The following is a 27,287-nucleotide window of genomic DNA, read 5'->3' on the forward strand; positions in this document are numbered from 1 at the left end:
GAAGTTCCTGTCATATTCATAAATACTATGTCACCATGTGAGAGCCTCATTTCCCTCTGTGCAGTTAAACATGGGAAAATGGAAATTATTTCAATTCTGCAAATCTTTAGTGGTTCTGCTTTCACACATAGCCGGCTCTCTCATGTGTAAGACACTTATGTTGGTCTTTCTGCTCAGAGAGCTCTTCAGAAATGGTGATCAAATGATGTTTAAAAGCAATAAATAGCTTTGACCACGCGAGCGAGGAGAGGTTTTATTACAGTGTGTTTTAGTCATGAGTAGGATGAAATTAGAGAAACAGACTAACAGTTGAGGAAAAAAAAAAAAATTCTGGCTGACAAAAAAGATCCCGATAGATACTATTTCTCTTTGATATGACGCTACAGCCACAGCCTGTTGGCTTAGCTTAGCATAAAGTCTGGAAACAGGGAAACACCAAGTGGATTTGTTATATTTTGGTTTCTTTCTTTACAAGTACGAGAAAGTCTATTTTTGTCTCAAAATGAAACTGCTGTTTTATTGTGAAAATTTCATCTGTGAATTAATTTTTTTGGGGGGAAATTTAAATTATTATTATTTTTTTTAATAACACAGGTGTTCAGCATCAGAGGATGTCAATCCATCTGACATGTAGTGGAAACACAGTAACAATAAACTTAACACTTAAACTTGATAGAACATAAAAGTCAGAATTGGCTAAAATGCTCCAAATAAATCCGGACCTAATTCATCTGAATGTCGGGGTGATTGTTTCAATGGAAATAAACCATATAAGGAGGAGGAGGGGCATCTTACCTTCTTCTTCAAAGGAAAAAAATAATAATAAAGGAATGAATCAGATATTAAAAGCTTAAGATGTGACTGCATGAACAAAAAGGTTCCTCTGACTGTGGCTCTCTGCTTAAAAGATTTGAAGAAATCCTGCTGTCCATTTGAGTAAAAGACAGACATTTTTTGTTTTTGCTCTTTGGTGTTTCTCTGGGTGTGAAGGGGGCTTCAGAGTAGTTTTAGCTAGTTTTCTGTATTTCACACACTGCTGGAAAACCAATGATGATTTCAGAAATTAAACAGAAGAACGTTTCAGATAGTTTGATGTGCCCGTGAAAAGGCGGGAAAAACTTTTATTGTGGCGGGGCCAAGGTTGTAAAAGCCATAAAACAAAGTTACACCAGGAGACCAGAATTTAAAAACAAATGTTACAGCTTTGAACATTTGAACACAACACTTTTGTTGACAATTCATCCAAACCTACCCTGAAATATTACATTGTTTTGCATCTTGTAGATGTTATGTTCTCTAGATTAAGCAACCGACTTTACATGACTTAGGTAAAATAAAACAAGGGATTGATAATTGAATAGATACTTCTGGGCACAAAATAGGTTATATATATATATTATTGATGACACTCCCATCTCCCAAGACTTATTCAGGCTATAGAAATATGTGTGACCACTACAACTCAAACCTTTGCAGAAATATTACATCCAATTAAACACTCAAAACATCGTTAACTCAGGTTTGCCACATTCTTACAGTTTAACTTTAATGCAAACAATTCCCTAACCGAATAGCTTTACTAGTTCTATGTTTCTGAAGAAATGGTTAAGATAAAAAAGCTTTATTCATCCCATGACAGTAGAGACATCGAGGCGGAAAATAGAGAAGAGAGTCCAAACCTCAGAGCAGCCACCATCGACCATCAGAAGTTTTAACGCTTCGACTTTCCCTGAGTTCAGTTCTTTCCCGGGACAATCATTCTTCCATGTGTGCATGAAAAAGGGACACATCATTTCAGAGGAACCCCGGGGATGGAAGTCGGCTGTGCGTCTCAGTGTGCGTTGTGGAGTGCGCAAAGTTCAAAGATCATGCTTCCCCTGGGTCCTCTGACAGTCCATATTTATGCTCCAGCACGTCAACCGTAGAGGAAAGGGCACTGGAAAGAGAACATACAGTCATTTCTTGTTTAATGTAGCGACTCTCCTGCACACTTCAGATGTGAGAGGTTTGAAGGTTGGGGCGGCGCATCGTTTGTGGAGAGAACATGACATTAACTGTGGCTATTTTTTGGTTAAGCAGTTACTGTAAAAAAACCTTTCCTGCTTTCTGTGGTCATGATATTCAAATCGCAAGTCTGCACATGATTCATCTCAGCAGGCACAGAAGACGGATCATCCTGCCACTGATGGACGACTGTGTTTTTTTTAATGACACAGCAGAAAGCCGTAACACTGGCAGGTGCTGAACGCAGGTGGATCTTTCTGAGAAATTAACCTTTGGCACAGAAATGACTGAGCCATGCAGGAGATGAGAAAAACCTGGAGGAACGGTCGCACCACTCTTCAGTCTTGGGTTTATTCGCTCGTCTTACATTAAATTAATTTGAAGTCTGGACAATGGCAAAATGTGAGAATCTGTGTGATCTTTTGGCTGAAGACAGAATAAGGTTTAAGGTACACATACCCAAAAAAAAACTTTCACAGGAGATGGATCAAAAATCAAACTGAAGGAAAAAAAAATCAAGAAAGGATCCACACACTGTATTAACAGTAGGGCGGACACCGATAGTAGGGAGAAAAACTCAGATACCGATTTATATATAATAGCCGATATCTTTCTTAGATCTATTTCAATCTTTAGATTTAGATATATACACATTTATTGTATTGATCCATCAATTGCAGATATCAAGCACGTGTGGAATAGATATATAACAAAGCAAAGAGCGTCACAAACTGGAAAATAACTGCGCATGTACATGCATCACCACTTGACACTTTGGAGAGTGATAATGCTTGTTGTAATCCGTATAGCACCCTCTGCTGGAGACAGCCAGGAAGAGAAATGCTAGTGTAATAAAGCGATGCTCAAATGAAATGCTATTTGACTGGTGAAAAAAAATCTAAATATCGGCGCATATCTGCGAAATTTAGCTGATACCTATAGTCAGTGGATATGCTAATATCATCCGATACACGGCCGGGCTCTACTTTTGATTTCTTTATTGTAGAGACAGGACAGCAGTTAAGAGTCGGAATTCAGGGACATAGAAAGTTGGGATCGAAAAATGCGACGAAGGTCATGTGTGCCCATGAGGTCAATAACTAATCAGAACACAATCGTTTTTGTACCAGGCTTTAAAAGTGTTAATGTCTGCTGTAAGAAAAACAGGCTTTTTTTTAATGTGGTGTTTATGCGACTTCATGGAGCCAGCCTCAAGCCGACACTCGACGGACTGCAGGATTTTGCTCTTCCAACCCCGGAGGTTGCTGCCTGGCATCAACTATCACTCTCCAAACTGCTGATAGCATACTCTAGGCCTTGGAGGAACTTAGTTCAGTTGATTTTTTTTTTCCTTTCACACATACTTAACACTTATTTATAATCAGTGTGTAGTGTGCGGAACTAGGAGAAGGCAAATGTTTGGAAATGTAGAAATAATTATTCTATTGATGTGCCATGGTGACTGCATCAGATATCATCAGTGCTGCATCACTGTCAACACAGATCGTTCTGATCAATACCTATTGATGACTGACATCTGAACCTTCACTCTGTAGGGACAGTGTGGTGCAGCTTTGTTACATGGAAGTACAATCTGACCTAAATGACATTCATGTTAAACGATAGATTAAAAAGTTGCTTACAAATGATATAATTTCAAATATAATTAGCCTGAATGATTTGCATGGATAGAACTATTATGACAATGTCACATGTCTCTACAGTAAGTGAAAGCTGAACATCATGAACTCACCAGCCGGGTCTGATGATGCGGTATTTGCCGAGTACTGACAGGTCGACCACTGTTGATCCGAGGCGGCTCTCGTCTCCTATTGGTCCTCCATCCACAACCACTGCTAGCTTCGGCCAGAGCTCCTGGAACTCCTTCACAGAAAGAAACAGCAGCATTAAAGAGTAAAATTACAACTAGTTTGACTTTATTGAGAAAGAGATACAAGGAAGAGAAACACGCTTCCAAACTGAATCTACGAGCTAGGAAGGGGACTAAATAACATTGGAAAACCCTATCCTAACATTGCCTAAATTATTTTTCCTCCCACACACTTACATGTACGGCCACAGTGCTGGTGTGTGAGCTGATGTTTGCGCTGGTGAGGGCGAGTGGTTCCCCACACATCTGGCAGAGGCGTCTCATGAAGGCGTGATCAGGGATACGGACGCCTACAAGCTGATAAACACACACATGGACACGTAAAGAACATGTGATCGACATTCACTCAACAATATGTCCTTTAATGTGGGTGTTGCTTACTGAGGTGAAGGGGTTGAGATCGGTGTTCAGGACCTCCGATCTTTCAAACACCAGAGTGACAGGACCCGGGAGCAGGTCCCCTAACAGCGCCGTCTTCACTGTCACCTTACAGTACCTGAGCAGGGAAACAAGGTCATGTAGAGCAGTGCTTTCAAACATTCTGGTAAAGTAGAGGAAGTCATTATCATGTGCGGTAAACAGTGTTAAGAGGTAACAGGTTACAAAGTAATCCTTTAAGAATACTTAGATTGCTGTAACGAGTAACGTAACACGATAGTTCAGCAAGTAAAGTATTCTGTTAATAGAAGGGTAATCAGTTAGTGAAATATTTGCTGCATTTCCCTCTTCCTTTGTCGCCTCAAAAGAAAAGAAAAATTTAAAAGCATCTCAATGTTCTGTTTCTCGTCCTCTGGGCATGAGCAGAAAGTCAGCAATCTGATGTGTCAGCGCGCATGCAGAGAGGGCAGCTTTTACTTAGTGGAAATATTCCCATTATTTTGACTTTTATATTGTGTCTGTCATTCCTGTTATTGGGCAGCAGAGTTCAAGATTATTGACTGGAAGAGAGGCCGTGCAATGACGGCAAAGGCGTACAGTCGGCTACGTGCCGTCACAGCGTGGGTTAAGAGGGGCTTTCATTTTTGTGGGTAGCACAGTAGCATAAGAAGTTACTTTTTAATCGCAGTAATCTTGTTATGTAACCAGTTCATTTTTAAAGTAACATTACCCAACACTGGTGGTAAGAAACTGCGTTTCTGAGTTTGTGGCGCATGCACTGTAATCTTTTCATTTGAAAGTTTTTCTCTCCTTTTTGTATAATTTTGTGACCTACTCAGAAATACTTTAGTTAAGTAAAGTTAATTTATATAGCTCTTTTCACAGACAAAGGTCACAAAGTGCTTTACATCAACAAAAAACAACATACATATCATAAAAACACGATCAATGAGTGGACTGGGTGGACCTGATTACCCATAGGCCTGTCTAATCATCAATGTTTTTAACTGCTTTTTAAAAAACTCAACAGAGTCAAAAAGTCGTAATGACATGGGCAGGGAGTCCCAGAGGATTGGTGCTATGGCCTCAAACACACGATCACCACAAGTCCTAAAATGTGTCTACAACTTTTATATATAAGTGGATCAAAAAGGGTACGTTTTCTGATATTTGATTACATGTTTAAAAAAAAAAAAAAAAAAAAATCATAGCAGAAATCCGAAAAAAAGTCCTGTTAGTAAAAGGTCCAGCTACTTTTATGTCAGGATTTTCTATTTAACATTGTCAATTAAGAGAGTCATTGAACAGTCGTTGGATTAGTAGACTATTTAATATTAAATGCAATGTTATGTCATCACTTTGGGCACTCTCCCTCATGAATTTTTATAGACTAAAAAGACTAATCTATGAATCAACACTTTCCTCAATAAGGAGCTTTATTTGAATAAGTCAGAATAATGTATGTAAAGATGGGCATTTGTGCGACAGGAGGTGTGCTTGTCACTCAAAATGCAGATTTGTGTCTTGTTGGTGTGAAAAAAGGAAGTCAGCCTCTTCTCAGTGTGACTCCTCTTCTTATGACTCATATCTCTGCAACACGGAAGGCCTACAGCAAATCCATCACACGTCTGAGGGACTGACACCTAAACACAACACGTATAACACGATATTTTGCTCTGTTATATGAGCTTCTAGAAGTCACTTTTCAAAACCCCTAAAAGAAAGAATCCACATCAAAAAGCATCCCGTCCTCTCGCTCGGCAGGTAAACCAGCAGACACCCACACGTGTGCTTACTTATAGAAATCCTCAATCTCTCCCACACAGATGGCCAGCGGCTTGTGTCCATTCCTGCCTTTGACGTCGTAGGTTTTGCTGATGGCTTCAGAGTTCTGGGCCAGACACGCCAGGCCGTAGATGGTGTCGGTGGGCACAGCGACCACGTGACCCTCCTTCAGAGCCTTCACTGTGCAGCTCAAGATTTCAGCACTGTCTGCAGGTCAAACACGACAAAGTTCAGTGAGGCATCATGCATCGCAACAGACATGACGATAAAACATCAAGGCTTCATAAACATATATAATAATCCATAACACTGCCTCAGACTGGTGAGTTTTATATTGTAGGATTTGAGGGTAGTGAGTGAGGGCTGAAGGAGATGATCTAGCAGAGGTGGATACTAACACTCGACATCAATGGCTCTATAAATGCTCACTAAAGGGCCCTCAACCAGTTTTACATGTACAGTCTGTTACCTCTTGATGGAGAGTACTACTTTTCCTGTGAAATCAGTAGATGGTGGCAACATCTGAGCTGCATTGAGAGAAGTGTAGGAGATGTCGAAGTTAACCCAATTCAAGGCATTAAAAGTCGCAATATTTCACATCATTTAGGCCACTCTCCTAAAAAGCTGCTTCTTGTTAACTAGTTTGACCTAGTAATCGCTTGTCCATTACTTTTGAAGATAAATGCATCAGAATTGTTAACGCTTCTTGTCCCGACCGGATTGTTCATGGATGGCTTGCCTCCCCCCACCCCATTGCTCCGTATCCCTCTTCCTGCATCTTATCCCATCTCTCCCCCTATCCCTTTCCAAGCCCGGCGCAGTCTAGGCCTGTGAAGGCTGTTTCGTCATGAGCCGGGGATCCGGCCGAAGATTTCTGCCTTTTAATAAGGCAGTTTTTCCTTACCACTGTAACTTTTGCTGCTTTGCTAAAAGTGCTCATGATGGATAGGCCGGATCTTTGTAACATAACAATGAGTAAGGTCTTTTTACCTGCTCTTTTGTAATGTTAACAGACAAAGAGTAAGGTATTTCACCTGCTTTTTGTAAAGTGTCTCGAGATAACACTTGTTATGAGTTGACGCTAAAATTGATTGATTGATTGTGATCACTTCTACATCAAGTCAATGGCTGCACGGTATATAAAATTCCTGCAGCATCTGCTATAACAAAATACAATATCATGATGAACTGTGCAGCCTTTAGTCTATTCCAATCAACTATGCTGTCTCCTCAAAGACAATCATCTAATCCCTGGGATTTCTCCATCAGTAACCTTAGAGAATAAAGGGTAAAGATAACATTTTAAGTGTTAGAAATAGAAATAGTGTCTATTTTCATGATTCAAATACTTCAGCTGCTGTGAAGCGCACATATATTTCAGTCCCTTTCACTGAGAGGAGTATTTTACACAGTTGTCTTCTATATTACATCTTTATTCTGTTCTTTAAAGGATATGGTTAATCTGCCCGAAGCTTGGCCAAGCATCTATAATCTATATGAAGTGCAGACTGAAAACTTTAGCTTTCTCTGAAGCTAACATCTCAAAAGTACAATCAGTTTACTGCACATTGCACAAGTTCACGTTTTCTTTAAATTTCATTTTATTTACCATTTTGTACCTTTTGCCCAATTTAGAATTTATTGCTGTAAATATTATTTATCTTATTTGTACCTCATTTTATTTATCTATTTTACCTTATTTTGGTTGTATTGCACCGCGGGACGGAGACAAACGCAATTTCGATTCAACTTTATGTCTGGCATATTTTTTTTAAATTGACAATAAAGTTGACTTTGACTTATAAATGCTAATTGGATGCACTGATGACAGCTGTTAGTAGCTTGATGAGTTTCACTGTCTCATTGGACACTGAACTGAGTTCTTTACAGGTGTTGTGTAGGTGTTGCCTTTCAGTGGGGCAGGTCCATGTCACACATGACGGCAGGAAAAACAGGAATCTGATGTAACACTGAGCAATGAGTATTGTCTGTGTCACTACCGGCAGCCAAACAGTTCATGACAATATTCCCTCACCAGGTAAAATCCACCACAGTCCATCAGCCAAATTCAACAATACAGGCTACATCAGGCACCCACGTGTAGTTTCTGACCTGTTTGGCTGCCCTGATGAACAGACGGCCCATTGGAGGTCGGCGGCAGTAAACGCAGCACTTTGGTCTTCAGCTCTTTACACATCTCTCCTCCGAGGCGCTGGGCTGACACTGAACCGTGAGCTCCTCTCGATTTGACCAATTTAACTGCAATACTAAAGACAGACCTCATGAAACCGAAGCTGGCTCGTCATTTCAGAGCCGGGGCTGGAGCATGTTTGGCTGTAGCCTGCTGAAATAACAGGAGTCTTCCGGGTTACGCCCCCAAACAATGACGCCAACTTTCTTAAAGGGCCAGCAGCCATACACTGCTTCGTCTAAACATAAGAAATATAGGCCTAACATTACAATGCACACCAAACGACCCTGGAGTTTTTAATGAAGTAAAACCGCACATTGAAACTCTGAAACTAATAGAAAGTACATACAAATAACACAAAAGTTGATATTTTTGGTGAGACCCTGTCAATAACAGAACCCAAGTGTTTTCTTGTTTATCAATAAACCCTCGAGGCGTTTTAAATGCTCTATCATATTTATCAAGTTTAGTGTAAAATAGTTTTCCTATTAAATACATTATTTCACGTTATAAAACCTCATGTACGGGAAAGCATTTTTCTGCCATCTCTCTCATTCAGTAAAAACATACACGCAAATAGTCGTTTACGTCACCTGTCTACCCTTCTGACGTCACATTAATTAGTGGAATTTAAATCACCTGTGAACCCCGACGTTAAAACGCAGTTAGACAAATCAACTTTGGAAATACAGCGTTAACAGGAAGAAATATGTCTATGGTCATGGCCTCAGACTCAGGTAAAAACACACATCACATGAGCATTTACAGCATAGTGGTCAAGCTTCCACTTTTCTAATTCTGTTTCTGAAGTTACAGATTGTACTGAAGACAGTCTGACTCTGCGGACAGACGAGGACGTTTCACAGGTCACACAGGTCAGCCAACATCTGAAGCTTGAACATTTTACCGAGTGCCCAAACTGAAGGGTAAGCGACATGTTTTCTTGTCCTCCACAGAACCTGGAGGACGTGGAGAGCAGACTGGCGACCCTGTCTGAGAAGATCCATCTCTGTAACACAGTCCTGATCGACCTGAAGGATCTCACTGATGTTCTAGCGGTGAGCTCGTTTACTCACTACAGCACAGTTGGGACTTGGTGCTGATTTCTGAAAGTTAATCTTGGGTTTTATTCCACAGAGGAAATCATCCCTGGATGTGTCCATACCACCTCAGAAGTGACCAGAAAGACACGAGCTTCTTTTATTGTTTCCTTTTTTATGTTTTATAATTAAATAAATTTAATGAAGTTTGATGAAAAATTAAGAGTGAACAAGTGTTTCAGTGACAAGGATAAGGTTTTATTAGTATTATATTGCTCTCAATTCAGAAAGTTATTTCTTATAATACTTTATATGAAACAAGCATAAGCAAACATTTTCACATTATACATTCTTTTAAAAAATACAAATCCTTTACAATTCCTCACTCTTTGGGTGTAAAGACATTCCTTTGGAAGCATATAGTCCCCCCATTTCTTCTCTACATTTTCCATATCGCCCATTTGGAAAAATGTTGGCAAAAACTCTGACTCTCCATTTTCCCCCCAAAAAATAATTCCAGCTGTACGTTTTTGTTCAATGTGCTTCCAAACAAATGTCACCATCAGTGTTTCACTGACTACCTTTCCAGGTCAAGTTAAAAAAACACAACGCTGGGATACGGGTCCAAGAACCATTTCTCTGCCTGTTAACGCAAATAAAAAAATATCAGCGTCTGCAAGTTTGACTTTCATTGGTGAAGATGAGCCAACAAATTACCCACATGACTAATTAGAATATGTGAAAGGCTGAGATCATTACATAAGTGGAGTGAACCCCAATGAAACATGTTGATGTACAAAGCATAACAGAAAAAAAAAAGAAGCTGCATACATTTGACCAAAATAATTCTTAAAACAGAATCATTCATTCAGTAAGTACTCCTTCAAACACATCCAGTCTTAAACAGCACATGAAAGGGGTTACTACGATACAACTTTCAAATAACATCGGTCCAGACATCGGATTGTGAAATTTAAGAAAACTTGATTAACGTAAATGCATTGGAAAAAGCCACATTTGCTTTTGGAGTTCTGCATACACATTTTTAGCAGAATACAGTTAAATGGAGGGGGGGGGGGGGGGAATAAATAATCTGTCTGTCCTGAAGTCAGTATTTATACACATGAATGCCACACTTAAAATTGCATAGTTGTGTTCAGTGACAGTATGCATGTTCGATGTTAGACATGAATGAGCTTGACTCGTGGCAGTAGTTTAACTGAATGCCTTACCAAGGTGATTGTTGGTAGCTTCCTATACCGCATAAGTGGAATGATCTAGAACACAAAATGCATGACCCGAGCCTTTCACAACATAGTTATCTGCCATCTTGGCACCCATGAACCAAGGGAATGCCCCCCTGAAATAATGGCATAAAGAACAAGTACAAAAAAAAAAAAAAAAGCGAGACATGAGTTTGGTTTTGATCACATCACCTGCATCTGTTATGTGGTTGATTATATCTGTAGCATAGCTGCATATCCATATCCAAGCAGAAAAAAAACAAGTTTAACCATAAGCTTTTCAGTCTCTGTTAGTTTTTCTTTAAGTAATCTGCTGAAGTGATTGCATGCAACTGGATGAAGATGAGCATGTTATCATGTCAATGGCAAGTCTGAAGCAGAGACTGTCAAGGCAAGGAGGCTCACAGAAAAAGTTGTGTTGTAAGGCCAAGTCGCTCTACACTCTAGCATACAGGGCATGGTGCCTTCACTCTATCATCATTGCATTGTGTCCCTTGTGAAAACAATACTGCTAAATTATACTCTTAGAGGGAGGCTATGTGTTACATATTTCGTAACAATAGACTGTACAAAAGCCCAGCTGCTAGAAGAACTATTCCACTAAACACAGCAAAAACTCATCTGCATACATGTGACCGGGGGAAGAATGCAAGGATACATTAGCTCCAAACTCTGAGAGTTAGTAATTCAAAAGTCTATACAAAAATACAAATTCTAGAATAATCTACACATTTCTTTACACAAAAATGTATTTACACTGTCGCCAGGACACCATCTTTAAATGCTACTTTACAGCAGTTGTATACAATAGTCTGTAGTGGTGCCGCACCTCAGCTAATATGCTGTCGGATTACTCAAGTTTGTGTGCAATAAACGGGGAAGAGTGCAGCAAAACGTAGGGCTACTGCCAGTGTGGGGCATCCAGTAAGGAAACCTTCTGTCTGAGTAACAAATTAAAGGAATCAGGAACAGTTATGACTCGATGCATCCCTGAGAGGGGTCAAAACCCTTTAAAACATGGGATGATGACAGTAGTTCCTCGCCGGTTTGTTGTGGGCGATTAATACAAACAAGCAGATCCTAAAGGATAAATTTCTTCACTGTGCAGTCGACTAAAGGTGCCTTTTTTTTCCTCCAACTTGCTTTTCCGTTCTTACAAAATGAGAGCAAATTCAGTAACATAAAACACGCAACTAAAAAATACAAGTGATTGGAATAAATTAATCATAGATTTCTCTGTTATCTTGACGATAATATTACCAGTATAAATGAAAGAATCAAGCATTAAATAAATTAACATGTACAATTTTAAATTAGTTTAAGTTATAGGCAACTTATTGATGTCTCAACTTAATTTCACTTTAAAAGACAGGCAGATCTGGTCACAGGTTATTCTCTTAATTAGTAAATAACTGTCAAAGTATAAAAGAGTCATCACATTTTCTGGACCAACTACTTCCTAGGAAATAAAAATAAGGAGGAAATCACTTCATACTGTATGATCGTCATGAGGGGCCATGAGGCTATCCTCTTCAATTTCCTACTGGGAGAGATTCTTGTTAAGATCATAGCAAATTCCTCTCATATACAGTGCAATCTGGTCATCTGCATACCAGCTTTGAGCATTTGTTACGACCTGTAGTACAGTACAAGGATATATAGACACTCTTGTGTTTTCCTGCTCAGGTGTGTGCGACCTTCAAGCCAGGAAAATGGAACTCTTAAGTGATCAGTGCTTGGTCAACACTCCTTCGTTTCTGTTGATAAATTCAGAGTGGATATCCTGGGTTAATATATATACAGATTGATTTTGTTTCTACAAAAGGATCTACTGCCTTTTCCTTGCTTGAAATAGCATCAACTTTGCTAAATCTCAATGAGCAAACTAATCCTGTTTTTAAAAACTCAACCACTGCAATGAGACTAAACAGAAAAGTTATTCATGTTTGTGCATGTTGCACAAGGTGATACAGAACAGAATGCACTGCAGGTATAAGGGCTTTAATGCACACACCATATAGGGAGAAAGAAGATTTGTCACTGTGGAGAAGGACTGGAGGTGTGGGTGGATTTAATGCCTGTGGTTGCATGGTTACAACAGACAAACACATGGTACCAGACTCAGAAGGCGTCTCTTCTAAGGATTGCCGTCAGTGGCCATGCTGAAGTCCTCAGCCACCAGCAGCAGAGCCTCGATGTTGGCAGCCGTGTCAGGGCTCTGCAGAGAGAGGAAGTCCGAGACATCCATATTGGATAACCCGTCAGACGAGGGAGGGTTGGCAGCAGTGCTGCTCACTATTGTGGAGAGAGTCTGAGCTGAGGAGGATGAAGGAGAAGGAGATGAAGAAGGGGGGTCCAGCCTCACCTCACCCACCTTGGAGGAAGACTCCGGGAGGCAGGAAGAGGAGGTGGAGGGACGTTGTGGAGGCTCTGTGGGCTCTGATGGTGGGGGAGGAGGGGGTTGTGACGGAGGCTGTGCTGTGGCGGAAACTATGGAGGAGGCACTCTTTGAACTGTTGTCCTTAGCAGAGTCCCTGCAGGCACACTGGCACTGACAGGATTCCTCCTGTTTGATGATGATGACAGGCAGGCTGAGGCCGATCTGTTGGACCGAGTTTCCTGGAAAGAAAAAAAGGAAACAAAAGCGGTTAAGTTGGTCGAATTAATCAGTTACCGTGACACCGACCTGCAAGCATTTCACAAGAAAATTAAATACTGTCAAAAAGTGGATGAGAGTTAATAATGTGGAGAATGTGACGGATAGATCAAGTTAAAGCAAAAAAAAAAAAAAATACAAGATTTTTTCTGATTTAAGCTCCTTAACCCTTAGATCTCTTAAACATAAAGTGGTTTGTCAGTGCTGTTGTGCTTTTGCTTAGTGTGAGGTCATTTCTTAGACATTTTTTAAATACTGGGTAAAATTTTCAGCTTCACACATTTTATTGCTTGTAAGGCTTGTGGCGAAGGCTCTAGCAATTATAGATTAGATTTTTTATCAATTCTAACAGGATTTTAGAATAATGAAAACTTTGTAAATTAATTATGTTTTTGGCAAGAAAATTTGTATATCTTCATTACAGCCTTTTGGCCAATTTCCTCAACATGAAGAAAAACCCAACAACTCACTACTGATTCACTTACCAACGTTTCCTCCCACTGGTATGGCTGTAGTGAAGAAAACCTTCTCCACTTTCGGAGCTCCTTGATGGGCCTGTGAACATTAAACACCACAGTTCAAGCACTATAAAAATGGGTAATATTATAAGATTGATATACTCAAAATGGTCTCGAGACCGGTCTATAGACAAAATATACTGTAAAACGGAAATGAAGGTAGCCACAGAGATATCAACTATTGGTTTGTCAACTTGTGTTTTGTTGCTTACAATTTGATATTTTTGTAGTTTCCATGCTTTTTTTCTCTCCTTAAACCAGATGTTAACCAGTTTAGATAAATGGATGGATAAGCATTGTTGCTCTGTGTTGTGGCTGAAAGGTCTCTGTGGTACTGCTTTGTCAATCATAATCCCAGCATGAATGCATACCCAGCTCTATTGTTGATTTTAAATGAGGGCGCTGTGTTGAAGAAGACTTAAAGCTGAAGTGATTGAGATGCCATGGAAATCCTTCCTGAGGTATTAATCAACTAACAAGAGTGTCATTTCATCAAGTTTCTGGCTTAGTTTTGACGTAAGTGAAGTCACCCCCTGCTGGGCATTAGAAAGAATGCAAGTTTAAAGCTCCTGCTTAGCACTCAATTTTAATCAAATGGCTTCATAGACTTTTATTTTCTAGTGTTGTAGTACATTCTAGTGTTGTAGTACTCGTGATGGGTATTGGTCTCAAGACTGGTCTCGAGACCACTTTTTTGAAAGACTCTGTCTCGCCTCAGAACTGAAAGCATTTTTACTCTGCCTTGTCTCGGTCTCAGACTGGGCAGACTCAAGACCACCTCTGATAGGCTATTTCTCCATGTCATCACTGTGATTAGAAGGATAAAGCCCCAGTCTAAAACAACGAAAATAACTTCAATCCATTTGTAGTTAGAATGTTTTCCACCGTTACTGCTGCACCCCTCCCGGTATTACTGTCTTAATGAGTGACACGGCCACTGCACACAAGATGATGATTTTTCAGTTATATTTGGCTCAGTCTCCGTCTCGCCCTGCCTCATTCTTGGTCTTGACTCGGTCTCAAACCCTAAATATCTTGGTCTTCTTTTGGTCTCAGAGCACTCCGGTCTCGGTTAGTGTGGTCTTGACAACAACACTAATACATTCTATAATTAAAGTGAATACTGATAAAAACCAAACACTAATTCCTTTGCCACACAAACTGCAAATATTGAGTCCACGCTGAACACGTTTTACTTTACATAAACAATCTAAGTGCAAGACACAACACGTTTCTAATCCTCTCACATGAACATGCTTATGATTAGGAGAATAAACACATGAAATAGGAATGTGCTTTTAAACGGACTAGTACTACATCCTTATGCTAACACTTTGTGGGAGCATTACTCACTGCTTGCTCTGGGTTCTGCTGGCTGCTGGCAGCACTGCTGAGAATCCACTGCAGGTTCTGGTCAGACATAACCAGGCCGGGCAGGTTCTGGGTGGGAGCGATGGTGATGGTGGCAGGGGTAGATGGCAAACAAGGGCCAGAGTTGGGGACAGGGTTGTTGGCCAAAGGCACGGGTTGAGCCACAACTGCCAGAGCATCTGTTGCAGCAACAACAACAGGCCCAGGAGCAGCTCCTGGTGCTGTGGTGGTCGGTACTGGAGTCACTGGAGGAGGAGCAGGGATGGATTGCGGTAGAGGAGTGGTCTGGGTGGCACTGTTTGGCTGCAGGAATGTGGGTTGAAGTGCAACAAATTGCTGGGGGGTGGCATGTTTTGATGCTTGGACAGAAGCCTGAGCCGGCATATCAGAGATCTGCTGGGGCCCGGTTAGTGTCATGAAAGGTGAAGGCTGTTTGGAGCTGACAGTGGCTGTGACTGAAGCAGGGGGGGAGGCCTCAGGAGGAGAGCTCTGACTGAGCTGGGAAGGAGCCTCCTTGACTGCAGTTGTGTTGGAACAGTGAGTCGAGGATGTAGGACTAAAAGTGAAAGAGATGATGGATGAGGCATCAGTCACTCCAGGATGGGTAGAAGCTTCAAGGCTGAAATGTTCACAAAGGCCCTCTGAGGAAATGAAAAACAAAAAAAAACAGGGATATTTGATATGGTTTTAACGGATATATTTCAAAGTATATTGACTGTTACGATGGGAAATGTACTGACCATGTGTATGGGCATCATCTTGGCTGACGCTGTTCTCAGGACTCTGGAACATGAGCTCAAAGATTTTCACAGGAGTGTTGAAGTCCAGATTTTGAGCCTGTAACAAAACCAACAATTAATAAAAGCACGAAACTATCTTTCTACCTCACATCTTTATTACCTACTAAAACAATTAAACAGAAGAGTCGAAAAAGCTGCCTGTTCATTGACATCTCTACTGTCTTGACAGTCCAACATAGTGCTGGGTGATATGGCAGATATTTTCACCTCAGAATAAAACATACAAATTATAAATGACAAAGATATGACTAAAAACAAGTTATGCTTTTATTTTATCAATAACATTTAAAACTGAAGTTCCCTTTGAGGATTAATAAAGGACCATGTTTTTCTCTTGAAGGGTTAAAATTCAAGCCGTAAACTTAAAAGTGCATTGTGCAATTTTAGGGCACAGCATCTTCAGGAAAATACTTGTGGCTGGGTGGCACATACCTGGGGCCACTCTGTAGGAAGTTAACTAGTGGCGAGATTGTGAACTTTGGGAACCCAAGGAGAGCGGCAGAGTAAATTGAAGAGCAAATCTCAATTTTAAAATGTTTTTTTTTTTTTTAATCCTGATTTTTCACAAACTTGATTTACTGATAAAAATTCACCCAGCGCTAGTTCATTCTGATGTCTACTTCCTGTTTGGAAAAGGAATATGGTCAGACTTACGTTATTGATGTTTTCTCGAAGCTCTGAGTCCGTAGAAATGAGACTCAAGTCACTGAGGCACAGCGAGTGATTTGCATCCTGAATTTAAGAGATGAACATGAGTTTATTGAACTAGCCACTTCTATTGAATCAAGCCAAGTCATGCAACTCAAACACAAAGAAACAAAATGGGCAAATGATGTGAAATTTACAGTATGTTGTTATTCAAATTAAGATTTTATATGTATAAAATACATTTGTTCTGATGTGGGTCATTTTGAAAGACACTTCAAACAACTCCCAGCATTGCTGAGGCTATTACAGTGTAGACATACAGCTGGCCAATTTTTTGTAACATAATTTGATATGTTGTTATTTTGACAGCACATCACATGTAAATTAAATTATCTAAGAAATCCTGCCAACATCACTGGGAACATTGTACCCCCTTGGAACATATCTCACATAAAATATTCACACGTTTGGAAAGTGTGAATGATATGAGGATCGCAGAGAGACTCTGACAACTGTGCCAACATAGCGAGCTGAAGTGTCCTGCACACATTGAGAACTTGCTGTTACTGGAGCTGTGACTCACTTCAGAGAGCGGATGGGTGAGAGTGACGCTGAAGGTCTGTCCTTTGTCGTGGCCCCGGATGTGACTCTTCAGACTGTACTGGCTGCTGAAAGTCTTCTCGCAGCCGTCACTCGGACAGTTGAATGGCTTCTCCCCTACAGAACAAGTGCAAACAGAAAGAAAGAAGTGAGCTTGGCATTCGGCTAGATGAATCATTTACATTTAAGCAATATTTCAATGGCAAACTGCAGCAGAAACTAATAAGTAAACACATTAAAAAATGACATTAACAGTAAAATGAATCGATCATAATAATATAAAACACAAATTGACAGCAAACACATAAGAGCTTCCCAACAACTATATTCACTACATCTTAAAAACCCACATAATGTTGAAGGCGTCAAGGAAGAATGATGTCTCCATTCAAGCTTCCCTAAATGAATGAATGTTACATAAAAAAGGGATATTAACGAGAAGTACCTGTGTGTGTCCGTACATGTGTTTTAAGGTGATGACTTGCAGCAAACGCTTTACCACAACCGTCGTGGTCACACCTGCAGGCAAAAGTGAAACACAAAACATGTCATAAAACAAGAATTACTCTACAGTAATAACAACCAGAGCCTTAGACATTAAGCCAACGAGTATAAAAGCAGCAGATAGGTGACTACTAGCTTCATAGTTCATCTCACTGATTTACTTGGCCTCTGTAACAAAACAGTTGGATACAGTTTGAAAGAAAAAATCCAACTAAAACAATATTTTTGTAGTCAAGCAAACAATAAAACATTATCATTGATGAAATGCTCACCGGAATGGCTTCTCCCCCGTGTGTGTGCGAATGTGCTTCCTCAGGTCGCTGAGTGTGGTAAAGTACTTTGTGCAGCCCTCTGATTCACAGTTGAACGTCTTGCCTGTGTGAAGTCTCTGGTGTGCTTTCAGCCTGTGGAGGCAATAAAATATGTTTTTATTACACACATGCAGAGAGAAACAAACTAAGTACTCTGGCATTCAACAGCATGGTTTTATTCCTGTTGCAATTGTCTTAAAAGAAGACAAAAAGGAATATGAAAATGGTGGTTTAATCTAATTTTAGATGAAAACAGAGAGTGTGCACTTTGGTAATTTCCCTGTTTTTCTTCTAATTCTCTCTCTCTCTCTCTCTCTCTCTCTGGATGGCAGTGAAGATTGGGAGAGTAGAAAGGGAAGGAGAGAATGCACCCATGTGTGGCATCAGCTGGGTGCTCTGAGTAACAGCCTTTGACAGGAAGTTGATGGCAGTGGCACAGCTTCATGAAGCCCCAGACAAGTTGTCATAGCAACTGAACCAAAACAGGCCAGAGGGCTCGGATGTGGACTGCTTGAGATCACAACCACATTCAAATGTGACTATGTTGCACCAAAGACCATGCCATGCTTTAGTCCAAATAAACTTAAAGGGATACTTCACCCGTTGAAACATGAATCTGTACTGACATTGGGTCATATGTGTAATAGAAATGTGAAATAAATCTTGAAGTTGATGCCTTCTTGGCCGAGAAAAGGCAGAAAGTGTCTTTTTGGCTCATGTGGATGAAAGACACCAAATCCAAGAATACACAGCACCACAGGCCACTCCCACTAAGGTCCTCTAGTTCAGAATCAGAAATACTTAATTAATCCCAGAGAGAAATTCGATCGTTACAGTTTCTCCAAAATATACAATATAGCAGTAGAAATAGTATAGTATAGTAATAAAAACATTTACAGACATATTTACTTCAACACTTAAGGCCATTTCCCCAACTGATTCTGAGATTTCTTCCAGAATTGATCTTGGAAATTCCTTGCAGTAAACCGACTCTATGTCTGTGTCCATAGGCAAACAGTGAGAGCACCGACACTACCAGTCCACCCCAGCTTGAGCGGCCTGGACTCCTCGTCCTCACCGCCGCTGACGGGCAGGCCTTATGCCTCGGCTGCTGAGCTGGCAGCGGCCAGCAATATAGCTAATTTGAGCTATCGATCTCAACATGCTTAATTACAAAACTCCCTAAATCCGCAAAATGTCAAAGTAAAAGGAACCAAACAGCTGCTGTGGTAAATGAAAAGTACACGATTAAGTCAATTCTTTCTTACTGGCGCTATGTTACCCAAGATTTTTAGTTTGGGGAGAATGGGTGAGCAGAGAAAGAGCTATAGGACGCAGCAGAATCAGATAAAACATTATGCTTCTCTGATATCTTTCCTTTTTATGTGTTATTTCTGAGTATTAAGCACGTTTGATGTAGCTGCAGCTACTTTTCCCTGCTCCTTTGCTGTCGGCAGATGGAGCATCGCAAGGGCACTCACCAACACACTCGTACTCAAGTTTTCTAGCTGTTTTTAGTCTGTGACAATATTTCTAGGTGGCTTCAAGGGTGACCACATCGATTATACTAACACTTTTATCCAAAGAGCACCAAAAAGAAGATCCTTCAACCATGTGAAAACTTGCTGCAACATCAACTTCATCAAATAGCCTGAGCTGCTTTATGTGCTACATTTTGCGATTCATATTTAGGTAACTGGAGATTTGTAAAAGAACCATCAGTGGAGATAATAGTGACAGAAACAGTATCATAAGGAGAAAGAAACAGCAACAAGGCTGAGAGAAAGCCTACCTGTATAATGTGTTGAAGGCCTTCTCACAGCCTTGTACGTCACACTCAAACGGCTTCTCCTTGGTGTGAACGCGGACATGGATCTTGAGGCTGTATGATGTGAGGAAGGCTTTTCCACAGCCTTGTTGATTGCACACAAACGTGTACTCTCCCCGGTGAGTCTTCTGGTGCGTCCGCAGGTTTCCCGCCGTGCTGTAAGTCCTCGTGCAGCCCTCGAACATGCACTGATAGCGCTTCACCTGATGGAGAAAGACGGGGAGGCGGAAAACAGCATCACAACATGGCTGAAGGAAAACAATAACAATGTCAGTCACATAATCATGAATGTTATAATCTCTCACTGTAAGTACTCTAAAAGCCAGTGAGGAAGTCAGTTAATTAAATGCAGTAATTTGCCATACAAAGAAGTGACCATCTGAGTCAGTGTAACCTTTCAGTGAACTTTAACTCAGTGAGTCAGCCAACCGTCAGCAGATGAAGCATGAGCACAGAGGACAATAGTGATGACTAACCCACCATGCAATACCTCCCATCCATTTCTGTTTCACAACAGCAATCTCCAGTGCAGTGTGTCAGTCTCCTGCTCTTTTTCTCACACAAAAGCCCCAGGACATTGGGAATAAAAAGGGTCCTTTCTCCTCTTTAAAAAGACCTGTTGTGATTGAACACAAAATCAGGAGGAGGACATTTGTGTTTCGCAAGCTCTACAAGCGAATCCCCCAAATTACCCATCAATTTGCCAATCAAGATAAGACTGTATATTTACTGCTAATGGTATCAGGTCTTGTCACAGTTTTGAACCATTTGTCTTAAATTTTCTGAATCGTAATATACTCAGCAAAGCATGATTAAACATAATTAATAGGGGTGCAGAAATGCAAAATTTTCTCTAATCGATTACACTTCCCATTGTTAAAGCGAGTACTCGAGTAATCGTTTTGTAGTTCTTTTTTTTTCTGTGATTCTTTTCCCCCACGGGAGGCCCCGCCCCCAACTATGACACGATGCCGACTGTATCTATTGATTAATTTGAATCTTTGGAATTTTACTAATTGTTAGTAAGATGCCTTTGTATTAACAGTCAAATATGACATTTCTTACTTCAACAGACAGCAAACCTCAAATAAAAATTCACACAGACGTGTTATGACCGTTTTAACACTTAATTATAATTAGAGCAGTGAGTGTGGCGAGCGGACATGCAGACATCAATGTGCACTCATCGCACGTTGAAGCTGTTTTGACAGCAACATTGTGTTAACAAACACTACAGTCTGCAGTGTAGAGCACACTTTACTCTGGTAAATTAAGTTACAATAGAACAGGTGAACAATTTAAGTGTCTGTCTGTTTCATCTTTCTCCTCTGTACGTAATGACACACTCGCTCAATCTCGCTCGTCCGTCCGCTATGAGCTATTTCTCCCTATAAGGTTGTTCCATTTTGTAGTTATTAAAAAAATAATCATCCAAAATATAGGAAAACATCTAGTTATGCTGCTCTGTCCTGGATGATCAAACGTAATTAGTTTAGCGGGGTAAAGCGGTAATCGCAAAGGGAAAGTCCTTCTTTTTCTGTGGACTAAAAAGACAATTTGAACTGAACTTCAGTAGATCATAATGCATATTTTGTTTGTTTGGGACTTTTTGTTCATTGTGAATTCATAGGGGGGTTAATTAAAGGGATATTTTTGTGGATATAGCGTATGGATCAACAACGGACGCGTTTCAGCACAGAGCCTTTATCAGCGCTTTGTTTGTCATCTATTTTCTTTTTGCGCTCGTGCTACTTTTTTCTGTTTTGAATTAGGCCTGTCCTAGAACCCACCATGCAACAAGAAACATTTACAAAAATGTGGACTACAAAACGATTATCGATTTAAAAAAAATTGTAACTGATTATTATTTAATGCACCCCTAAAAAATAATGACATAATGACACATGACTGAACACCCTACATTGTTCATACAACCAAGCAGCCTCAGTGCTTCACTCAGGACACAAACTTCAATTTGTATCATATCATAAATAAACCGCTTAGCTTTTATGCATCTGTTTGATAGGAAGGCTGATACAAAGCAGACGACAACAACAAACAGTGATCTGAGTGATGGGTAATCAAATGCCATTCATTTTGACGTTTAAGGATGTGGGAGATGTCACTTGTTAAGAAAACATTCGCACAAAGCCACAGTGGGAAGTCTGCTAAAGCTTGTAGCGTGGTACTGTATTTATCTCCCACACCATCGTGACTCTTCTCCCCATTAGCTAGATTATTATAAGACAGCTATGTACGCATCGCTCTCCAGCAAGCATAGTGAAAAAGCCCACTATATATTTTTTAAATTAGATGGTCATGTGAGGGTACATACTGTTGTATCTCTAGGAGGAGCATGCTTTTTCCACACACCTTTTTGTTGCTAACAGAAAATAGCAACTCTTGAATTCTCTTAATTCTCTTATGCTCTTCAGAAGGCAGGGTGGCTACAATTGTTTTTACGTAGTACACACTGAATGAATGCAAATGCCATTCATGTTTGCACATCATAGTGTGCTCAAACTAACATCAAAAGCAACTGACAGTCATCATTTACTACATAATCTGTGATATTATTTGACAATCCAGTATAACGTTTGTGAATGGTGCAGTTTGTTGTACTTTTAGATGTCCATCCTGAGCCTTATGCAACCATCAAAACACTAGCATCCCAAATTCAGCCATAAAAATACAAGAGTGTCAAAGAAGGCACAACAATTAAATATCAAATGAAAATCTTTCCAACATAACATACAGATTAAACTCATACTGAGCTTCTTGTTGAGCACTAACACTAACAAATACTAGCCAACTTCAAAGAAATCACACAAACACACTTACATATCATTTCCATTTCATTTCCATTTCATTCCCCATACCATTCTTTGTTTTGTTTACACTTGCAGGCACATTACTTCAATTCAAGACAGCACCATGCATCCCAACCTCTTGTAATCAAAGACCTTTCACTAAAAAAAGGATGTGATACATCGCAGAGAACTGCCTTTCCTTTCCTTGTGACTCACAGTCACCATAATAGTGTTGCAACATTTGGTTGTTCTAATGTTGCTGGATTTTATCCTCTCACTTTAAAATCTAACAATGTTTATTTCTACAGCTGTTCCATTATTTAACAATCTCTTCTATTCCTCTAATTAAGAGGGGTGAACAATCAAAATCAAATCATTTTCTTTGTGAAATAGGAAATGTTGTCACCAATTTGATGCGTCTGTGCACATGTATGTAAACATTGCTGCTGCTACTTCACACCTGGGTATAGGCAGTAATCACAGCCACAGGCAGCCAGATAAGGGAGTCATAGGCAAATGAGGACAGGGAACTAGGAGTCAGAGGAAGCCACACATTTAACGTGATAATGTTTTTTGGAGTCCTGTCATGTTTAGTGTCATGCTTCGCACAAGTTTGTTTTCACGTTTTTGGTTGTTAGATAACCACTAGAGAACATATTCCCAGTGTTTGAAAAGTGGGCGGACACAAACTAACAAAAGTGATCGGTTCATCTAGAATAGAGCTTGTTTTATTTTCAGTCACAAACACTGACTTTGGGATTAAAAACAGCACTGATGAGAAATTGCTCTCTTGTGGAGCCTCTGTTATCAACATCCAAGAAAAAAATCACCACACTTCATTACAGCACTCAAACCTTGATGCTTCTACTATGAACATCTATCCATAGAAGCCATATAAGTGAAATACCAACAGAATGAACTGGGCTTATGGCTTCAGTCTATACGATGGCAGTAGTTTACATGCTGCAAACACAAGACAGTTACGGTACTTCTATTCTTCTACCTTTTCTCCTCTGTAATGGGGCCAGTGTATTTTCTTTGCTAACATGAACATAAAGGAAATTGATGTTGTTCAATTATTAAATTATTGTTTGTGTTTTGCTCAGACCCTCTGTGCCATTATGCTTAATGTTAATAAAGTGTGTATCGTCTGACATTTAAAACAACTGAATAAACACACGTCTGAGCTGTTTACTCAGTACTTCCCAGCAGTCGTTCAACACCCTGCCTCTCACAAAGAAAAACCACTAGCTGCTTTTCCAGAGCACACCTTGTGTCAGATAGTTTAATAGTCCAGTTCTACTTATGAGGATGGGACAGGTGTCAAAATATGGCATTCACCATGTGAATGTGAAAAGGAGGCGGATTAAACCGTGAGAGGGTTAAGCCAAGGTCTAGAACTGAATGAAAATGCTGTGGAAACATCAGACATGGAGGGCTGAACTGCTTGCTGCAGTGAGGCGACAACTTAAGCTGCAGGGGAAGCTCATTTTAAAAGACCTACAGCACATCAACATCTTTGACTTAGTCCTTAGAAGGCTTTAACATATTGTTTGTTAGTAGATGTGTCAAAGTGTAAAACCACTACATGTTAGAATAATCTCCAAACCAGCAGCTGGTATTTAAAGCAACTAACTGGTAAAACTTGAAGAGCTTCTACAAACTAAACAAAGCATTTACTTTAACAAAGACCAAACCAAGCATCAAGGAACAAATATAGTTCACCACATTCTACTTTAATCTGTGTTTCATTCTGTAACCATGTAAACACTAAACATTGAGTGTGAAAGGTATCTGCAGGCTCACCTCTCTCTGCTTGGTCTCAGGGCACTCAGAGTGCAGCGTCAGGGTCGCCCCCTCTATATTACGGGGCATGGGGGTGGAGCCTGGATTTATTGTGAACTGGATCTGGTCCGGTGAAATGGTGTGATGCACATAACCCTGTGACATTCCATCAGGGTCATGCATAAATGCCAGAGAGCCCTCCTCCTCATCTCCATCACCTTCCCCTTCGGTGAGGAAGGTGACCCCATCTTCATCCCCTCCACAGTGACCCTCCTCTTCACCCTCCTCATCCAGGCGTATGGGGTCCCGCTCAATGAGCACTGTTGTGCGGTCATAAACACGCCCGGAAGACGATGAAGGCTCAGGAATCAGGTCATCGTCTTTGTCATAGTGGATCTTGTCTTCCTCTTCATCGTCATCCCGCGTTAGAGAATCCACCTCCACCTCGAAATACATAGTGGCCTCTGAACGAGGGCCATTCTCACTCATGGTCCCTGGTGCCTCTCCTTCCTTGGCAAGGAGGACTGCACACTCACACTGTAAACGTTACAGCCTGAAAAATAGGTGGTAAAGCATAAATGATTTATTTCCTTTTCTACCTTTGCTTAACATTAAAACTAGTTCGCATCAGCTTTATGCGCTTGAAGACAAGAGACTAAAAGGAGCATTTTATAGTTTAAAGTAAAAAATAAAAAAGGAGACAGAAACGAGCTAAAATGTGGGTTACAAAAACATAACAGAAGGAGGAAAATGAAAAAGCAGTTAGAGTGCAGTAAAGTATTTGCATTATAAGTCCTAGGTTTAATTAAATATAAGTGATGGCAAACAGAAAGATTTTAAGCCTGAATTTAAAGAGCTGAGAGATGAGGCAGCAGAGCTCACATTTTCAGGGTGGTGGTTCAAGATATGTGATGTTTAAAACCTAAATGCTGCTTCTCTACATGCGTTTGACTCCTGGGACAGGGCGCAAACCAGTCCCAAGTGAGCAATAGAGTTCGGACAGTCAATGATTTTTCTCTGGTATATCTGGCAGGCACAGATGCAGTATACATGGAGAACTGAAAAGCTATTTTCCAATGCACTGCAACACAGCATTTATAGCGACCGCTAATTTCCCACGCCTGTCCCCGAAAAAGGCCTTCAATATAAAATAAGAGATAACTAATATTGGGTTGACAGTTCTAAAAAGTTTCAAGGCTTGTCAGCATGCACATATACAAAAACAAACCCCACACAAATGCGTATACACATCCACACCCACATACAGTTAACATCCATCTATACCTTCCAGCCCAATTACTAATATAGTAGATATGGTAATATAGTAGATATGGTATAGACATGTTATCTAGTTAAAAGAGATAGGCTCAGACACTGGGCAAAATGTTTTACACATGGGCGGCTGTGGCTCAGTTGGTAGAGTCGTTGCCTCTCAACCGGAAGGTCGAGGGGTTCGATCCCCATGTCCGATGTGTCCTTGGGCAAGACACTTAACCCTGCATTGCTCCCACTGCTTCAGTCTTAACCCTGCATTGCTCCCACTGCTTCAGTGGCGGTGTATGAATGGGATTAGTTACTTCTGATGGATGATACTATATAGCGATCACTACCATCAGTGTGTGAATGGGTGGGTGTGACCTGCGGTGTAAAAGCACTTTGAGTAGTCAGAAGACTAGAAAAGCGCCATATAAGCTCAAGTCCATTTACACATATATTTCTATCAAGCACTGCATGTCAAGGCATGTTCTTTACAGCTCGGATAATGATCAATACCTGCAGGAGAGGGGGGGGGGGGGGGCTCAAATGATTTGGGGTAGATGTCTATAAAAGAGGCTTTGATATGTCAATCCAGTGAAGTTGATCATTTCCTGTATTGCAAAACGTAATCGTGCCCAGCAATGTTTGTTAATGTAGCCGCTTGATGTCTAAAAACATGGCTAGAGGACAGCACAGAGGAGCACATCTAGAACTTTCTGATTTTATGACAGCAGTCTGGAGAGCCGACTAAACAGTGCTGTGTTGACGGATATGCGTTTTGATCAACCAGAACATTATACTCACCAGGCTAGCTTTGTTTAAAACACCGTAATGATGAATACATGTCACGGTAACACGACAATGCCGAGGTAACTTCTACATAATGTTGATGTAACAAGGCTTTCGTTAGCTGACCATACACAAGTCAGTTTACAAAACAAAAACCGCTGTCCATGCACCTGTAGTAGCAGTATCTGTAAATCTGATTTAAAAAAAAGCTGTGTTTACTGGCCTGATGTTAAGTCACAGAATTGGTCAAATCGTTTCACTAGCCTCAGTGATAAAAGTCGCTAGCTTCGCGTTACTACACAGATATCACATTTCCTTTTCTCATGTTGAATACAAACTGTGCCGTCTGTCGTTACTCACACTTCCGAACGTGTTCCGTCTTGATAGCAAAGTCGACATTACAGTAACCATCGTTGTCTGAAGCTTGAACGTCGGCTGCTTGTCAACTCTTCTCTCTCCCCCCCTTATTTCACTTCTCATGCATAGCTTCGCTAGTTAGCAACAATGTAGCTCACCGCTAAGCTAGTGAGTTAGCCTGTAACGTTACAGCGTTTATGTCGACAATTGGCTTTACCTCTCTCCCTTGCGATGAAAGCGTGTTTCATGTCGCAATAAAAAAATACATTCTAACGCTTGCGTTTACCAAATTCAAGGAAATGACATTAAATTATATTTACCTGCGTGTAATTTTTTTTTTAGCCTTATCCCTATGCTCTGATGTTTAGCACTTTCTTTATATCCCCTCCCTAGAATACCAGACAACGTCATTCGTGATGAATTATGGGAAACTTATTATTCTTACGCTTAATGAAACAAACAAAAAAAAATCATATTTCAAGATGTTATTCTTTTCCTTTTTATTTATTTGTTTATAATG

At 40.4% G+C, this 27,287-nt stretch overlaps 2 protein-coding genes across 3 annotated transcripts; both read right to left on the reverse strand.

Moving 5' to 3' along the window:
* Positions 1–1,085: 1,085 nt before the first annotated feature.
* Positions 1,086–8,431, reverse strand: yrdc (yrdC N(6)-threonylcarbamoyltransferase domain containing). Its single transcript, XM_020654038.3, has 6 exons — positions 8,171–8,431; positions 6,070–6,265; positions 4,277–4,391; positions 4,073–4,192; positions 3,758–3,888; positions 1,086–1,936 (listed from the first exon to the last, which is right to left on the reverse strand). Exons 1-6 carry the CDS (start codon positions 8,340–8,342, stop codon positions 1,867–1,869), a joined length of 804 nt encoding a protein of 267 aa, XP_020509694.1. The 5' UTR covers positions 8,343–8,431; the 3' UTR covers positions 1,086–1,866.
* Positions 8,432–9,525: 1,094 nt separating this feature from the next.
* mtf1 (metal-regulatory transcription factor 1) lies at positions 9,526–27,204 on the reverse strand. 2 transcript variants are annotated; one of them, XM_020654052.3, is made up of 11 exons: positions 26,771–27,204; positions 24,386–24,917; positions 19,734–19,972; positions 17,903–18,034; positions 17,572–17,645; positions 17,110–17,243; positions 16,533–16,610; positions 15,819–15,915; positions 15,061–15,719; positions 13,675–13,744; positions 9,526–13,152 (listed from the first exon to the last, which is right to left on the reverse strand). In XM_020654052.3, the coding sequence occupies exons 2-11, from the start codon at positions 24,851–24,853 to the stop codon at positions 12,671–12,673; spliced, it is 2,433 nt and encodes an 810-aa protein (XP_020509708.1). In that variant the 5' UTR covers positions 24,854–24,917; positions 26,771–27,204; the 3' UTR covers positions 9,526–12,670. The 2 variants fall into 2 exon arrangements, with proteins under 2 accessions (XP_020509708.1, XP_020509709.1); XM_020654053.3 differs by having other exon boundaries at positions 27,088–27,187.
* Positions 27,205–27,287: the final 83 nt, after the last annotated feature.

The sequence above is a fragment of the Labrus bergylta genome, chromosome 8 (assembly GCF_963930695.1).
Source record: "Labrus bergylta chromosome 8, fLabBer1.1, whole genome shotgun sequence".
Taxonomy (NCBI): domain Eukaryota; kingdom Metazoa; phylum Chordata; class Actinopteri; order Labriformes; family Labridae; genus Labrus; species Labrus bergylta.